The sequence below is a fragment of the Pleurodeles waltl genome, chromosome 4_2 (assembly GCF_031143425.1).
Source record: "Pleurodeles waltl isolate 20211129_DDA chromosome 4_2, aPleWal1.hap1.20221129, whole genome shotgun sequence".
Lineage (NCBI taxonomy): Eukaryota > Metazoa > Chordata > Amphibia > Caudata > Salamandridae > Pleurodeles > Pleurodeles waltl.
Genome location: NC_090443.1, coordinates 364,998,455 through 365,017,611, shown reverse-complemented (window position 1 = coordinate 365,017,611; position 19,157 = coordinate 364,998,455). Strand labels below are relative to the sequence as shown.

The window sequence follows — 19,157 nt, the reverse complement described above, 5'->3', positions numbered from 1 at the left end:
TGAGGGGTCTCTAAGAGCTGTGGTGAAATGGAAGAAATGTAGTCTTTCAGTCGGTGTTCAGCTAAGGAGCATTTCAGAGTCCGTGTAGTTCATTTTTTGCACACAACCAGAAGGTACAATGTAAAAACTAAATTGTTAATATTAGTTTATTTTGAGCTTTGATGTTTGTACAATATTGAGCTCTCTGGACCCCAAAGGCAACCCACTGATCTCTACTTACATAGAAGGTGGTGTTGGCAGATTGTACTCCTTGTCCTTCTCCCCGGTGAGCCAATAAGTGGTCTCCAGTCCTTTTCCCTGGAACAAAGAAATTGACACATATATATAGGAACATGTTGTAGACACAGTTATGGATCTCTACCCTTCCTTTATATATCTATGCTGGTGTTCCATCTTATAGGATTCCCTCTTGCAGCTTGATAATCTAGGGGATCCTCCTTCTAAACCTGGGAATCCTCCTCCTTCATGTCAGAGGAGGAGGATCCCAAGGAGTTCTCTTTTTCCATTTGTGTTTTACAAGTAGGTATGTAATTGTAACTCTTGTTCATGAGGTGGTGTACCTAGTTACACATCCCTTGTAGACCTTGTTTTATGTTTAAGCATGTCTCTCATGTATCATGTATGTAACATGTATATAGCAGGGACATATTTCCAGGTGGCGGTTTGGAATGGCAAGCCCCAAGTCAATGCATTTTTGGCCTGGTAGTTGGGTCTAGAGGCCCTGAGTCACGTCTGCTATGTCTGTATTGGTTTTTCTCTTCGTCCTATTTCACTAAGAGGTTTTAACTGGTTCATTTTTTGGATCAGTAATTAAAATATATATCGTGACCAGTTCTCCGAAAAGTAGTATTCCTTGAATGTGTGACAATTTACCATTTAGAATTCACAAAGATTGGCAATAGTAGTCTTCTTTGAAAGCTGTGCCAGTCTCAGTTTTCCAATTACGCTACTGGCAATCAAACAGCCAAAAGGTGATGGATAAATAATCACTGGTAATCACTCAGGGTGGCATTCCAAACAGTTTTTCCCTTACTGCTGTGCCACTGTAGACCAACAGCTTGTTATAGGGTTGGAAGGCAAAATAAAGGCAGACATACATCTGCCACCTTACTTTTACTCTGCCCACTAAATTTAGAGAAATCCATCAGCCCCTGGACATGTCTATATATTGGAAGGAATCATCGTCGTGGCAGTTCCTATCAATGAAAGAAAGGTTTGATGGGTGGCTATGTTAAATATAACAGCTGGCCGTCAAAACGTTTCCAAAGTTTTGTAATTTTTAATAATAAACTCCCAGGATGGAAGTTTATTTTTGAAATATGAAAAAAACTAATGACCACCGCATCATTATTTATCGCGGATGGGCACTTAAAAAACAAAACATCTGACTGTCCACTCTAAATAGAGTGATTGTTCAGATGACTTACCTCCAATGGTGTCTACTCTGTTAAGCTGTCAGAGGAAGTTTTATAACAACACAGTACGTTTGACTCCATTGGCGTAAAATATGCAGTCAACCTGACACAAAATTGGGTGGGAGGACTTTGTGTTTAGCAAACAGGGTACCTTGCTGCCCATGGAATGACGTACTAGTCCGCCAAACTCTAAATCAACCCCAGAGACCCATCTAATGCAAATCAGTACTGACCCTACGCCTCAGTGGAATAGTTCATACTGAACCTTGTTTATCGCACCTATTCACTCAATGCTTTTTAGTTGGGAAATTTAAGACTCACACCCCGCTGAATCTCACTGACTAAGCTACGCCCCTGGTAGGTAGCTATCCCCTGTCTCGTAGCTTCACATGTAGTTAAAACCCCCTTTTGTTTCTTTGTGACTATTCATTAAGCTTCTCTTTGCTAACTGCTATGTTTCTATATAGCATGATATCTACCATTTCATTTGCCTGTCAGTGCTATTTGGAGCTTCCACGCCTAGATTCCTAATGTGGAGAGGTGTTGAAGCTGAGTTAGCATGTCTTTTTCCTACTCTGAATGTAAGTGGTCTTACCCATGATTCCAAAGCAGTCTAGATATGTTTGGAAACCGATTCAATCACTGTCACTGTGAGCATCCAGTCAGAACTTGACCTCCTGCTTTACTGGCCAGGCAGCCATACTTTTTGACTTTGTGGCATGTATGAATAAGGGTGACTTGGATCGCCCCAGAGTTAATTAAATTGCTGACTGATTAATCATTCTATTGTTCAACAAGGAACAGGGTGACATCCTACTGGTGCTCTCTTTCTTGCTCATAATGGTTGTGGCACTTGCTGTAGCATGTAGTCAGCTTTTGTTTTGTGAGATTGTGTGGTAGTGTGAGTTATATTATGGTACATTGTAACATGGTGGAGTAAGATGTTATATATCTCAATGGGTCAACATCACCACGGACCAATGGGTCCTTTCCATTATTCAACATGGTTACTGTATGGAGCTCATTACCACTCTTTCAAATAATCCCCCTCACACTCACCGGCTATCCCAATAGCGCCTCACTCTTTTGAAACAAGAGGTTCAATCCCTTCTTCTCTAAGGGCCATCAAGCCTGTTCCCTTGCAACACCAGGGATCATGGGTATACTCCCTACACTTCTCTATTCACAAAGAGGACAGCTCTCTCAGGCCTGTTCTAGACTTCAGACCATTACATCAGTGCATTCTATCCAAACACTTTCACATGGTTACTCTTCAAGATGTTATACCACTTCTGCAACAAGTTGTCTTTATGACAGCTCTAGAACTAAAGGACGCCTACTTTTGTATTCCCATTAACCCTGCACACCGAAAATACATAAGGTTTGTTATTGCAGACAAACATTACCAGCTCAAAGTCCTGCCTTTAGGAATCACAACTGCTCCCAGTGTCTTCACAAAGTGTTTAGCAGTAGTTGCTGCACACCCCAGATGACAGAACATTTATGTGTTCCCTTACCCAGTACCTTACGACAGTGCCAATATCACACTCAGTTGACAGTGGATCACCTTCACACTCAACTTTTAAAAATCCTACCTCCAACCGTTCAGATACAGCCCTACCTAGGAGCTATTCCCAATGCAGAGTTGGGACTAGCATACCCCAAACCAGCCCAAGTTGACAGTTTTCAGTCTCTTCTCCCCCAGTATCAGGAGAATCACACATACACAGTCAGGACTATTATGTTCCTGTTAGGAATAATGGCGCCCTGCATTGCCATTGTTCCCCATGCCAGACTCCACATGCGTCTCCTAAAGCAGTGTCTGTCTTGTCAGTGGTCTCAGTCACAGGGTCACCTGGAAGATCTAGTGTTGTTAGACCGCCATACTCACTGCTCTCTGCCATGGTGGAACACCACCAATCTCTTGAAAGTACACCCTTTTCTGGACCTTGTGCCTCAGTCTGACCACAGATGCATCACTGATGGGTTGGGGCACTCACCTTCAAGACCTCATAGTACAGGGCCTCTGAGATCTCAGTCAACAATCCTTACATATCAACTACCTTGAGCTTCAGGTAGTATTTCTAGCCCTGAAAGCATTTCTTCATCACCTACCTCAAAAGGTTGTCTAGTCTGCATGGACAACATGACAGCCATGTATTATCTACAAACATAGGAGACATGGTTGTCCCAACCGTCACAACTATCTCAGACAACATGGATGTGGGTTCTCCACCACCACATTCACCTGGTGGCAGAGTATCTCTCAGTGACAGACAACAACTTTGCAGACCTGCTTAGCAGAATGCAGCAACATGTCCACAAACAGGAACTCCACCCACAAATCCTTCAAACGTACTTCACACAGTGGGGAACTCCTCAGATAGACCTTTTCGCCACAGCAGAAAACTCAGAATGCCCAAGCTTCGTCTCCAGGTACCCACACCCTGTTGCCATGGGTAAAGCTCTATGGATGTACTGATCAGGGATATTTGCTTACTTTTTTCCACCTCTCCTTCTCATTCTATTTCTGGTTCGGAGGATTAGGCAAACGTCTCTCACCATGATCCGTGTAGCTCCCACTTGGGCATGTCAGCCATAGTCCACCACACTTCTTGACCTATCAGTAGTTCCCCATGAGAAGCTTCCCAACAGACTGGACCTTCTCACTCAAAATGAAGGACAGATCAGACATCCAGGCCCCAGGTCACTCAACCTTGTGATATGCCTCCTGAGGTCATAGAGTTTGGTTACTTAGGATTGCCTGCGGAATGCATGGACATTTTCAGGGAAGCTCGTAGACCCACAACTAGAGCATGTTATGCTGCAAAATTGAAACGTTTTGCTCGCTACTGCCAACCCAAACATATTGACCTCATCAAAGCTACTGTTCAAGACATTGTTTCTCGCAGCTGTAGCTGCATATCTACAGAACAGACAACATAGAGGGTCATTCTGACCCTGGCGGTCCGAGACCACCAGGGCAAGATTGACGAAAGCACCGCCAACAGGATGGCGGTGCTTCCTTCCCTATTCCGACCGCAGCGGTAGAGCCGCGGTCACACTGCCGTTTCTGCCCCGGCGGTGATAATCCGCCAGGGCAGCGCTGCAAGCGCACCCGTCGCACGGCCGCAACACCGCCGGCTCCATTCGGAGCCAGCTCCTATGTTGCGGCCTCATTCCAGCTGGGCCGGCGGGCGCAAACTTGGTTTGCGCCCGCCGGCCCAGCGGGAATGTCGGAATGGGGGCCGCGTGAGTGCGGCCGCATGCCGGTTTCCGCCTGGCGGGTGGCGGTAGCCGCCCGCCAAGGTCGGAATGACCCCCATAGTTCTTTGTTCAGAATCCCAGTCAATAAAGCTTTTATGGGAGGCCTTAAAATGGTCGTTCCACCCAGGGTGCCCTCTGCATCATCCTTGAACCTCAATATTGTGCTTACCCGGCTCATGGGACCCTTTTGAGCCATTTCATTCATGCCCCCTTCGATACCTTTCTTGAAAGGTGGCTCTCTTAGTTGCCATTGCACAGGCGTATCAGTGAGCTCCAGGCCCTAACCTTGGAAGAACCCTTCTTCCAAATTCATAGAGACAAGGAGGTCCTTCGCACAAACCAAAGTTCTTCCCAAGGTGGTTTTAGAATGCCATGAGGGCTAGGATGGAAGGGGTCACTGATGTGTATGTTAGAGAACAGCTCTTCCACAAGAGGGTGCACAAGATCATCGTAAGTACTGTGGAGGGCAGCACAGTGGCAGTGCAATGGGTGACTATTCAGGATTGGTGGTTGTTGGGCTCGGGCGACTTTCAGAGTGCAGAAGTGTCCTGGAGGACATGGTTTTATGCTGCAGAGGCTTCCAGAACCGAGGGCATTCCGAGGGAGGGACTTTGTGAAGCTAGATACTTTCTGATTTGAGGGGGCCTCGGTGTATTTTGAGTGAGGCTTTATGGGGAACAGAGACTTTATGATTAGCAGAGCTATCAATTTTTCGATGTCCATGCGTGAGAACCTAAACCAGTCCAGCATTACGGGACTTGTAGTTCAATTTAGCCAATTATAAAATCTACTCTACAAGTGCAAAGCATACATTTGGACTGGATGAGCTTCCACCACTTGTGGCACCGTTTAGACCACAAATCAATCAGGACTACATGCCCCAGAGTTCAAAGCAGAATCTTGAGATGGATGGGCTAGTCATGCATGGATGGATCTGGGAAACTTCATCGCTCTACATTAAAGTGGGCTGTCTGGAGGGGCTCAGGCATTTTCATGGAGGACATTAGCCATATGGTTTTATGGAAGAACCCTTGCTGTCTACCGAGGAGAGCTTCCGTGAGGCTCTCTACTACTTTATGGAGGGGCTCATATGAGTGTATATTTATGAGTGGAGGATTCTGTGAAGGGAATGCTCTCTGGGGAGTTTAGGGCATACTGTGAGAGATTGGCTTATGCTCCTGTCTGGGTGAGAAGGATCCCTGATGGGCTTAGAAGGTTTTATGATGTGGGCAATGCTGACTTCTTGGGGGTCCCAGAAGGCTTTGTGAGGGGGCTGAAAGGAATTTCTGAGGCAAAGACTCTCTGAAGGGGCAGTCTAGGGATTCTGAACAAGAGTTAGGATTTACTTAGGGAGTCGCAGTGCTTTTGAGGGACTCAAGTAACTTAAAAGAGTAGTGGACCTTCTGAAGGGTCAAAATGCATTCTACAAGAAGAGTAGGGATTCAGACTGTTAATGGTTTTTAATTCAGGACATTGTGGAAATTGAGGATTACAACACAGTGTTCGGAATTCTATTTCTTCGTTGACATGATTCACAAATGATGCAGTGATGAAGCATGCATGTTGCCAATTTGTTTTGCTTATGTGTCTCATTCCAGCATGCAAAACCTTATGCAGACCAAAGATGTCCAGAAAGCTATATTGCCTGATATTAGATGTTGTATTAGATACTGTTGTAGGCAGGGGCAGGGCACTATGAGCGTAGATGGTGCAAACGCAGTAAAATTAGAGTAAAGCTTTGGGGTGAAATGTGGGTCAATTGAAGGACTTAAAACTGCTGATTTGGAGAGGCCATGAGATATGTACTACAGTTGTAAGCTACACAAAATATTAATAGGAGGAACATGTTTAAGCAGCTTTGTGCCTGACCCTGTTCAAAAAGGCTTTGGCTATGAGGACTAAGAACCAGGGCACTCTGAAGTTAGCTTTGGATGGCAGTGGTGGGCATCCTTGAAACATTACATGAACTGTTGCCATTACATTAAATCAGGGTGTGTTGCACTAGAGGTTTATCAAAGCTTAATTTGTTGTTGGACCATGGTCCATGTGCAAACTATTAGTAGCTGGAGCTTTGGAACTGGGCAGATTGGACAAAGGATGGTGGCATGCATGTGTTTTTAACCTGAGGCCATGCGTGGTACCAAACGAAAGCAGTGAACGGGTAGCCATGCTTAAAGTGGAGGTTTACAAGGAGGCATAGACACTGCCAGGGATATGGTATTGGCTGTAAGAAGATACTCTGTTTCAGGTGCTACACCTATCTCTGAGTTAATAATATTGGGTCTGAAAGTTTTTGCGTGTTATCTGAGTTCAAGTAAATGATACTATAATACTGAGGGTATAATTTAGTTGTAAATTGCCAAAGCCCATAGAGAAACATTATTAATTGGACATTTCATTACAGGTTTGTAGTACATCATCCATTTAGTGCTAAGAAAGGAAAATATGTATGTCCTAAACAAGTTATACACATTTATATGTCTGGCTTGATGACATAGCTGTTGACCTTTTGTGATTAACCTTAAAAAGAGCTTTCATTAATACTACAGAGAGAGGCTTTGGCTCTGCCCACTTGTTGGTGGACAGGAGTGCATGGTTTGATTGGGCAGAATTTGTGTGCTTCCTATCCAGGCACCTGTGATTATTTTGTTTATCCAGCTGCCTGAACCATCACCAGTATGGCTTCCTAGAGAAGTCTTACTAAAACACATGAATTGTCAAGTTAATAATCGGACATAGCTTGAAGTTTTGGAGGACGCCCACACAGTGCCATTAGCATGTCTTACATAGGTAGATCATTAATGGTGTTTGTTTTCCTGTGGCAGTAGCACATATGTGAGTAGGGCAGTCCTGATGAATGTATTTGTTTTGCAGTCCTAGCACCACCCCCTTCCATCATTAACTTTAGCCATCAGAGTGCAATTGTGTGTTTCAAAGCTGTAGGGTGTCTAGGGCTACACTAATCCATATGGATTATTAAGTATGGCTTGACAGGGCAGCTGTTACTGTGCCTCATGTAATCAACAAAAAGAGCTTCCAAAGCACTACCGAGAAAACGTAGGCTCCTGCCATATGTTGGTTTCTCTGAGTACAGGATTTGTTTGGGCTGAATTTATGTGCTTTCACCAAAAACTCTGCATGTATTGCATTATGGCAACGCTTATACTCGATATAGCAGGGCTTAGATGGTTAAGCTGGAAAGTCAGTGATCATACGATAAGCCTGATCTGTCTATTATAAAATGTTACAATAAAGGCACCAGACCTGAGGTATTTATTGTGAAAAGGAGATGTAAAAGTCAATAGGCATTTAAGAGCAGATTGATCTTACTTACCCCAGACCTCATTTTACTATTATGATCTCCCTAATCCCTTTGTACAGACTCTTCCCTCCTCCATCTTGCCTTTACTCATCCCAAACCTCATCTTACTACTATCATCTCCTAATTAACACTTCTGAATTCTTCCCTCCTCTATCCCTCCATTATTCTATTCAATCCAACTGACAGGCTCACATGTCCTCCGCTCAAATTAACTCATACCTCCCTATACTAATACTAATACTGTGCTCATATTTCCCTGGACTAATGGACCACTAATCCTTTTGGGTTTCAGAGTAGTGTGCTACTTGCAGAAAAGCACTTCAACGCCTAATTACGCCTATGTGGTGTATTTGATTAGATACAGAGTGCAGACATATGAGGAATGTGGTATGTTTTGTATACTCCTACAAGGGAGTGACAGGAGTAAAATGGTTACCACATATTCCCTCTGACAAGAATCTAATGACAAAATAATTGCCACACAAGCGTTTTATGAAAAGTGTCCACCAATCTATGAATCCCTGGAGCACTGTTCTATTCTACTGCTCCTATTGTTATGGGTCATCATTGAGTTCAGTTTTTATCCTGTCATAGGAGATATGCCTTCATCCACATTGCCTGGCACGGTTGATCACAGGGTTCCCCTTCTAGCAATGGAAGCTCCACCTTTGAGTAAACTGATTAAGTCATCCTAGTCCCAAAGTACAAGATAGTCTTCCTGCCCAAGTCATAAGATCTATGGACCACCCAGGTCAAGTGATTCTCACAAGAACACACTACCTTGGAGTTTGGGTGCTTCCCACGGTGAGTCCGTAGGAAAGTGCAATTTTTGACATGATCACCCCCCACTTTTTGCCCTAGTACTGACTGCTTTTGAGACTCATGCCTCAAATCTAACAGTTCTGCATTTTCTGTGCTAGTTCTTTGAAAAATCAGTAATGCTCAAAATACTTACCTAATCACAATGATCTTGATGTCAAAATATATATAGAAAGGCCCATGCTCTTAGAGGCCAGAAGCAATGCCTGTTTCGGAATAGGTGGTCACACCTCCTCCAGCAGGATGGCCAGCAATTTAACTGGCTTCCCCCAGTCCTGGGAAAACGCAACCCCTTCCCCTGAGAACCATTTGGTACCAGAGCATGTGGGAAATTAGTTATTAAGGAGACATGTCTGACTTCTAGGCTAGTCCCACCCCTAAGGTGGGCTACCTGAAGTAACCACACAAGAAAGGGTTCCACCATCTTGTTTGAAGAGGGACTAGGATTTCTGGGTCAGGAAAATGTCACTCTCCCCAGCAAGTGGCTGCTGGGGGGTGTAGTCACACCAGGAGTAAGTAGCCCATTGGCTACTACCCCGCACCCTGCTAAATGCCACTTCATTCAATATTAAGGGGTCCCCCTGACGCCGGGACATCAGATTAGTCTACTGGGAACTGTAGGACACAGGAAGAGCAGTTGCTGCAAGAACAGGTCTTCATAAACACTTGGGGGGTTATTCTAACTTTGGAGGAGGTGTTAATCCGTCCCAAAAGTGACGGAAAAGTGACGGATTTACCACCAGCCGTATTACGAGTCCATTATATCCTATGGAACTCGTAATACGGCTGGTGGTATATCCGTCACTTTACCGTCACTTTTGGGACGGATTAACACTCCTCCAAAGTTAGAATAACCCCCTTGGTGCCAAACCCTGCCCTCCTGCTGGAACCTTGACAATTGCACCAACCTGACTCGTCCAAAAGCTGTGCATCCTCACAAAACTGTGGAGGGCTGTCCAGCGCTTCAACAACCAAGTGGCATCCCCATTGGGGTGGAGGAGCCACACACCCCCTACATCTGCAGGCACTGACCGCATCTGCCCAGGACACTGTGTTGTTGGCCATCGGGCCCACCAAGGAAGCAGCACATCAGGGGGATGTTTTTGAAGCCCTAGGAGGTCAACCTAATCTCTCTGCTGAGTTTCGAGATGCTAGACCATCCAGAAACCACTCTGCACCAATACCACAACAACCAGAGCATTTCCTCTCACTATAGCTTGTTTGTGTCCAGTGCGGACACCACCACCATCAAGACATACCTTCCCATTAAGGGACTTCACGACAGACCAGCTCCACATCCATAGTAGCCCTCCTGTTTTGGTTTTCTCTCCTCTGCAGGTTGACTGAGAACCATGGGACCCTTCATCTCTAAGTGGTCAGCCAGCCAGCACCTCTGCAACTGAGCCCCCCAGCCCGGGTACATGACTCCTGCCTGCGCCCCTCTTGCCTAGGAGCCACCACGAGCCGAGCCCCACATTGGGCTCCGCCAAATTTGTCCTCAAGTTTACCCTTGCAGACCATGTTGTTTGACCAGTCCCTTTAAACTTTCTCCCTGTAGAACTCGAGGCTACCAACTACACCAGCACCTCTGCACTCATACACCCAGGGCACATAAACCCAAACTGCTAGTGGTACTTGGGACCTTGGCCCCTCAGCACCTTAAGTCTTAAAAGGAGACTCCCAACAGTTGTTTGCATATAACCCTATGCAGTGTATGTTTCTCCCACAGGATAACATAACAGTGTTCGAGGCTCATGCCTCAAATCTGACAGTTCTGTATTTTCTTGCTATATCTTTGAAAAATCAATAACGCTCAAAGTACTTACCTAATCAAACTGAGCTTGATTTCAAAATATATATAAAAATCTGTGCTATTTTTCTAAATTGGTCTCGGATCTCTTGACTCTGTGTGTACAACAAATGCTTAGCACTCCCCTCTGATAAGCCTAACCTGCTCGACCACACTACCAGAATAAGAGCACTTGTCTGGACTATCTGCATGGTGTACCCCTACATTTGGCACACCACATAGATAGCCAGATTCCTACAAAGTCAACCACCACTCCTTGGGAGCTAAATTGTCAGTGAAGGAGGACCTTGATCCTAGAGGCTGTGTTGAACTTCTCTGAACTTTTCCATAAAAATATCAGACTTTAGTCCACAGACGTTTAGCCTGCATGCCTTTACTCCAGGGACTTTACTCCTGAAGTCTTTACTTCACAGTTTTAGATGAAATAATGACAACTGTCTTAAAAAAATTAATGACCCCCCACACCATAGGGTGTTATCCTATGGTATGGGGGTAATTACTTTTTTTTTACTGTCCATCACCGCTAATGGACAGTATAGATAGATAGATAGATAGATAGATAGATAGATAGATAGATAGATAGATAGATAGATAGATAGATAGATAGATAGATAGATAGATATGCTCTCCAAAGTGTGTTATGTAGGTAACATTTCTTTTACATTCCCATTTGTTTTACCTTCAGATAGGTCTCTCCTCTCATCTCATACTTGAACTGGCATTCTGTCCTCTGCAAGATGTCAATTGTTGACTTGCTGACATGAATCCGTAGAGCTGAAAATGAACATCACAATTAACATGATTTCTGACGTTCTGTCTCCAAGCACCTATCTTGAAGTGCTTCTTTTTTGGCTCACTTCTTGTATCATGGTATCCTAATTTGTATCAGGTAAAGAAGGTTAGGTAAAGAAAGGGAATGGTCAAATGTATCCACCAGAATTCTAAATGATGGAATTCCCTTGTTTCTATATTCCACTGGAGAAACAGAAATCAAATGACTCCTTTCACCTCCTGAGATCATTGTAATCTTACACTAACTATGTGGATCCTGCTGCCTTCCTGTACCCTAAGGGTCAGATATTCTAACTGGCCACCCCACAACCAATTATCATCCCATTTGGGAAAGACAGCCCTTCAGATTGAGGGACTATATTGTTGTTTTAGAACATGACACAGCGTCCACTGAGGGGAGGCAGGCAGGGCATCTTGTGGCATTCCAAGATGTCCAGTACAGCGTGGCAGAATCCATCTCCAATACCAGCCAGGTAAAAATGCTGCTAGTCTTCTCTATAGAGTGTCTATGATTATTTTGCTTGCTTCTTGAATGGAATCTTGAGAAAGGGGTGTGGAAGTGCCACATAAGGAGAACTTTTGAAGAAAAACATGTTGAGTTGAAGACAGAGGAAGGAAATGAGGGCACCAGAAAAATGAGGTTGGTAGTGAATTTGTGACTACTGGTCAGGAGATGGAATGCATTCTGTGTTAGAAAATTAACAAAACTAAATCCTATCTAAACTCAGTATGGCAAGGTAGTGCTTGTATTAGATGTATGGTAATGGATTCTTCTGCCCCTTCCAGGATTTCTCACTGCTGTCTAGCCTCCTTAGTGCATACTAGGTAGATTCTACCCTTTTTGGCTCTTTGAACTGTCAATCTTAGAAAGTCAGTGGCTATAACTGAGCATGCATTTGTAGGTGTACACATGACAGTGCAAGGTAGACGTAGGTGCTTACGAAGACCAGTTGATTCCATCCGCGAGGCTGTGTTCACGGTATCGCCAAATAAACAATAACGTGGCATCTTGATCCCAACTACACCAGCTGCACATGGGCCTGATAGAGAAAAGGAGAACCAAAGCCTGTTAGAAGATCAACCAAATAGCGAGGAAGCACCAAATAAACTTACTGCTGGCTCCAGCCACAGGTATTTGTAGAATATTTGCCAAAAACGAGTCTATTTTAAAATAACTTCATATTGTCATTCTCACAGTAACTTCTAATGGTACCATAGAATCTAATTCTGTTCAAGGGCCTGTTCATATAGCTGACTATAAACTAGTTTGTGGGCATTGCTTCTGTAAGCCAATACATGGTTTAGAAGACACAGGCAGGGAGTTCATAGTTTAATTTTGTAATTAGATGGTCCAGATGTTGAGAAGATACACGCCTGCAGTGCATACAAATTTATTCTTTTAATAAAAGCCGCGGGAAGACATTAATCTTTATTTTGCATAAAAACTAGAGTTCCAGACCCACTACACCCCATGATGTAAATGCTACCTGCTTCTTGAAGGCCCTGTTACAGAATCAGAAGTACAAATGTAACCCAACTGTAATCCGATAGTATCTGAGCACCCCAGGATACCTTTTATAAATGACAGTACCTGCTGAAGATGCTGCCCAGTAGGCCCTGGCAATCCCTAATGATAAGAAAATTCTTTACATTGGTGGAAAAGTGGTGTGTATGAGGTATCAAACTTCAGAAGGCACTAATACCATTGAGCAGACTTCATTCACAAGTAGAATGTAAAGTAAAAGATGGCCTACATACAACCTACGTTTGAAAATCTTGTACTGCGTAGAATCGCAGAACTAGGGCTCTAAAAAGATGATATTTTGGCCCAGGAAGACTCAGATGATAGAGCAAGTGGGGATGCCCGCTACAGGCCCTTCTAGTATGATAATAGAGCAAATGAGGAGATGCGTATAGAACCCTTCTAAGATACTCCCAGTTCTCATGTAGCCCCTGCTCAGATTTCACAAATCCTTTCTTACCCAGTGATTTTCATCGCTGACCTGGCTCTTCTTGGAGGAAGAGGCTAGATTTTGAGATGTAGAAGTTTGAGCCAGGGTTTGAGGGAGAAAAGCCCAGAGTAAAGTCATGGATGAAGGTGAGGGAAAGGAAAAGAGAGGGACACAGAGAGAGAGAGGGCGCAGTAAATGATAGGGAGGGTGCACCAACTTGCGTTGTAGAAGCGTTCACCATAGAGAGTAAAGACCCCACAAGTCCCTGCTCTAGCTCTCACTCTTCCTAACACCTCCCTCTTAACAAAGTTTGCCTTAGGGCCTCTTTGCTGCTGTATACCATCAGTGTTCGTGTGGCTAGGAGAGTCTCCACTCTTTTGTGACCTGAAGAAACTGAAGAAGAAAAAAGTAGTAACACTATGGGTTATTGGAAAACAAACAATTAAGACATCGAATGCTGGATAGCAAGTTTATGACGCCATGAAATATGCAGTTATTCGGAGGTATGGGCTGATTTCAGATGTCAAGCTTTCTTTCCTGTTGTGTGTGTGAGGTCTGAAAAGCATGTCTGCGGGAAATGAACTGTGTTCGTATTTGTTTTGGACAACTACTGTTAGAGAGCACAGGGGAAAAGCAAACGAAGGCAGAGGGAGGGATGAGTCCTGTCCGAGCCAGGGAGAATCTATGTGCAAGACATGGGTGTTTAGTATTCATTTCAACAAATATTTATCATCAGTTTGCAGAGTTTTATTACAATAGCGTAATGTACATGGATCAAATGGTGTCGTTAATGACATTAGAGCAGTCAATACGTTTCGTTCTAGAAAGGACCTTCTTTACGTCTAAGACTTTAGGGACGCGTGCAGTCCTGAACTCAGAAGTTACTTTTGAAATACCAAGAGCAATACAAAAAGTCGCTCTTCGCTAATTATGAATTGTTTACTGGGCGCTGCCACTATGAGTGTGAACTGGCAATCACCCCCAAGAGCTTTTTCCCAGTTATATGACGCACATGTAGGAGAGGGGTGTGCTGTGCTGATAAAAGTCACCACAATGTTTCGTAATCTCTCTCGACCCTTAATGGACATGACATAATTAGAGGTGTTTCACATAGCATACGCCATCTCGGTAGCTGAGAAGATAAAATACTCAGGGGACTATATTTACAGGGATGTAATCTATTTATATTTTTCCTACTTGGTATAGTAAAGAGGAACTGATGATGGCTGAGTTTACAATACATTAATTTCTAATGTTGCTGTGAGAGGAAATTCTTAAAAGGATCAATGTTCAAGCGAAAAAATGACTAAGAAGGAGAAAGACAGGGAGGACTTGAACTGATCCTCGATTTGACGGTGCCAGATTTTAAAATTTTAGCGCAACGTGGTGAGGCAATCAAATTTTGTAAATCTTGCCTGTGGTGGATACTTGTAGACGGAAGTGCAAAATGACTGGAAATAGTTAATGGAAAATAATTTATACTGCCCTTCGTGTCCCGAGCTTTGAGGAGAGCAGAACATAAATACTTGTCTCAGGGCCCTGTTGGTAGTGGGGTAAAAGTTCAAAAGCTTTGCCTGACAGTGTATTTTTACTTTAAAAAGATAGAAAAAAGACAATGGGCCTTATTCAGATTTTGACAGTCGGGATACTTCCATCACAAGCACGACCATTCACCATATTACAAGTAAAGCAGACTGAATATCTGCCATGTTTGTGACGAAGTATCCCATCTGCCAAACTTTATATAAGACCCTTGTTTCTATTTTCTAAATAAAAGTATGAATTGATCCACAGAAAAGGTAGAAAAAAGCCAGTCATACTTCTAAAGTGAGAAGCTGCAGTTATTGCAGGGCTTTCAAACTGTCGAATCAATATAAACAATGAGCCTAGCCGAGAAAGTTATATTTCGACAATTTTTTAATGGTATTTCTTTACTACTTTACATTTGGTTTTAATAGTAATTTCTCCTCAGATTTTTTTTAACGAGGAAAGCTATACCTAGAGCGCCTACACCTGGCTAATCCTTTTATAGGTACCAAAACAACAACAAGGAAAAAAAAGAAGCAGGACCTCACCAAGGACTAATGAAAAAGATCATGCTTTCCGAACCTACGATGGTCAATTTCTAGCAAAAGTGTAGTGTATTGGTGTTTTGTCTGAGATATTTTATAGGGTGATACTGAATATTCCCCCTCTCCCATTATCATATCCCCTCATACCAGAGTGAATCCCGATGCGTATCCACAGTGGCAGGCCTGGCAGGTGTTGGAGTTGGAAGGTTCCCATGAAGCTGAGGATGTCAAGCGCCATTCGACAGATGTCCACTGCATGCCGATTGCCGTTCCTATCTGGTAGTCCACTGGCCACCATGTAGGCATCGCCGATGGTCTCTACCTGAGGATGCACAACAGATGGTCTAGCACACAGTGTTTAACATACAAGAATGGAGAACCATTAATACACATTATAATTTAACACTCTAAGGAGAAGAAGCAGTACTGACCAGAATCATCACTGCAAATTTTAATATGCTCACTTAGTGTTCTTTTTGACTTGATTATAGAAAACAAAGGGATTCCATGTCCTGGGGACCTGCCCTGCTGCCAGCAAAAATTCTAGATGTGGAATAAGGCCAAGGACTATCACTAAAATAAAATAGCAACAAAAAAGCAACTTTGTTCCGCAAAATGTCAATTCTGATGCTGCAAAATTTCCGTGTTGGTGCTGCATAATCCTCAGAGGTTTGGTTTGTGACAGAGTACCCGTTCACTAAATCAGGCCCATGGTTATTTAGAAGCTAACACAGATGATTAGGCTACATAACTTGTGCTATGGTTGCCAAGAAGGCCCCAAGAGCAGCGTACATGCACTACACAAAAGAATTAGCATAACATAATTCTAGTGTTTTTTAAAAAGTGGTAACAGTTAACAGGAAAAAGGAAGGTGAAATGTGCAGCTGAGCATTTAAACCCCGCAATATGGAAATCAGTTTTGACCCTGCTCCAATGAGAACAGTCCAGCCCGAACTGCCAGGCCAGGTACTACCCTGAACTGGAACACAAGCAACCCAGGACCGGTTTTGCCCTAGTTAGAGCTCTTCAGCCAGGTATAGCTTGGTTCCAATGGCATTGTGAGCACAGAACCCACATTTGGGCCAGTATGTTCCTACTGGAGCCGGTTCAAGGCTGATTTGTGTATGGCTGCGTCCAAACTGAGGTGGAATGGTGGATGGAGGATGATGGACTTGTGGGTGGCCCTAAGCAATTGCCAGTGGCTGAAATTAATTTAAGCATTCCATCCATCACCTACTTGTTGTTGTATGTGAACAGATTAGGGCAGACATCAGGACATGAAGTTAAAAAAGGTATGGGGAAAGTGCAGAGCCTTGAGTGGGAGAGGATGTGAAAGAGCCAAAAACAATCTTTGCACTCTATCTGAAAGAAAGAGCAGAATCAGTTAAGAACAATATCTCTGATACAAGCTTCCTGGAGTTAAAGAAAAAGAGCAAAAGAGCACTGTCAACAGTGTCAAATGCCACTGACTGATCTAAAAAAATCAGGGTATTGACACTGCCAATGTTGGATGCCAAATGAAGATAATTGAGTTGTAACAACCTTATTTGCTCCTATTTTGAAAGAAACATGCTTGAGTGATATACAAAGCAAAAGACAGGTACACAATTGCTTGGAGACATGAGACTCGAGGTGTTTAGTTGCAGTGAATAAATGGGTAGTAGGTTGATGATTAGCTAGGTAGGAGGGATTGAGATTGAGGGCCAGATTTAATTATTGGTGGATGGAGTAGTCACCATTGGCATGGCAGAGAATTTTACGTCCTCCGGGCCGGGAGTACTCCGCCTGCCAAATTTAGTAAGGAGCCCCTGTCAGGCAGTTGTTTATAAAGGCATTGTCAGGAACCACTGTCACAGCGGTTCCTGTCAATGTATTTCACTGTTTGTCACAGGGCTGCATCAGTGCGACACACACATATAACAAACAGTAATCTTTTTTTTGTTTTCAAAATGAAAATCCCAAAACTGGATTTTCTTTTTGTAAAGATAAAAAGAAATGCTTTCCTCTCCATGTGAGGCTTCTCACATGGTGGGGAGAGCATTAAAATGGTTTTATTGTTCCGGATCGCCAGGTTTTACCTGGCAGAAAGGAACAGTAAATCATTACTACATGTTCGCCCATCCAAATTGGATGGGCTGGCATGTTGTCATTTCCCTGACGACCCTTGCTCCCCAGGGCGGTCGGATGTGATTAATCACAGTGGAGAGAACAGAGTAGTCTCCGCTGTGATTAACATGAAGGCCCACGCTCATATAAATGAGGAGTTTCCTTACTGCCAAGAATTAAATCAGGCCCTTTGTTTCTTCAACAGGGGATTTATTTGTACCAGCTTTATTGGGACAGGGAACCACCGGTCAGGTGAGGGATGAGCAGAGGATGTCAAGAGGGGTTGGCTGCAGAATATCTCTGACAAGTGGTACTAAAATGAGCAGGGACTTGGTCAGAAAGAGAGCCCAGTTGTAACTGTTGGGACATTTGTCAATATCCTGAGGTCAAAACCATCAACATTTTTATCACATTCAATCCTTTAACTCACACATGCATCCTAGATAGGAAGCAAATATATTTTAAATGTTTTTTTATTTCATGTGGCAATTTTCATACATTTCTCAGGACTCCCGAGCTTAGTGAACATTACTGCATCATTGCCACCTTATTGGCTTTTTTAATTGCAGATATGGAAGTTTGACACCTAGATGGCTGTCAGAAGTCTTGCACTACCAACAATAAAAGCTGCAATCTAACAACGCTTTGGGCGGCCATCGAGAGGTTAGGCTGTCCCAATATAAAGCAGAAAAGACACCCACAGACCTCCACTTTCACCCTCTGCATTGCCTTCATGTGATTATGTTCCTCCCTTCTCTATTACATCTCCATTTTAGTCTCAACCAATTTTTTGACATAATACAAGACAGAAGCATCACTTGGTTACAAATAACAAAAACATCTAACTGCAATTTAATTGAAAGCAAAACACACATAGAAACTTGTTTAAAATATTCTCTACATATACTAATACATGCCCATTCTGATGGCAAACGTCTCCATTCATACTTTTGGCTAATGCATTGTTTTTAAAACCTTAACAGTCTTTAAATTCTAAGACAGTTACTTCTTTTTAAAATGCCTCTCATCTGACTTCTTTATCTCTGTTATTGCGAAAGAATAGGTGTTTTCCAACACTTGAACGTATGTAGGTATTACTTTAATATTTACTCTACTCTGCGAAAGGCTGAAGCTCAGCAGCCATTATACCCATAATGGGCAAACCCAAGAGGTCTCTGCTTTAAAAAGGTTGAGCTCCTGGTTTTGCCCATGTTTGTTGACACTGTAATGACGATGCACATATCAAAGCACTTACACATGCCTGCAGTGTTAGAATGGTTTTTCTATTAAAGTATTCAGGGGCATATTTATGAGAGTTTTGCATCATGCTTGCACCACACAATGTGGCACATGCGTGACGCAAATGTCTACGTCACATTTTTAAAGCCACACAAAGCCACTTTGCATGACTTTGAATGGCTTCAAAAATCTGGAGTAATGCAAGGCAGAACAAATCGCTGTGTTACATTACTCTGCGCAAAGGAGACATTCCATGGGCGTTGTGTGGGTGTTCCCACACAACTACCATAGTCTTTGGCACATTTCCAGATTTACCAAACCTTGCAAACCTGGGGATGGGCTAAAAAGATATGCCTCGCCAGG

General features: G+C 43.3%; 1 protein-coding gene across 1 annotated transcript in view; it reads right to left on the bottom strand.

Moving 5' to 3' along the window:
* LOC138292721 (guanylyl cyclase C-like) overlaps positions 1–19,157 on the bottom strand; it is a 453,160-nt gene that overhangs the window by 18,410 nt on the left and 415,593 nt on the right. Inside the window, exons 23-26 of the mRNA XM_069231453.1 lie at positions 15,597–15,771; positions 12,367–12,465; positions 11,313–11,407; positions 221–297 (exon numbers count right to left, since the gene is read on the bottom strand). Coding sequence (XP_069087554.1) covers positions 221–297; positions 11,313–11,407; positions 12,367–12,465; positions 15,597–15,771 — 446 coding nt within the window. The remainder of the gene's footprint in view (positions 1–220; positions 298–11,312; positions 11,408–12,366; positions 12,466–15,596; positions 15,772–19,157) is intronic.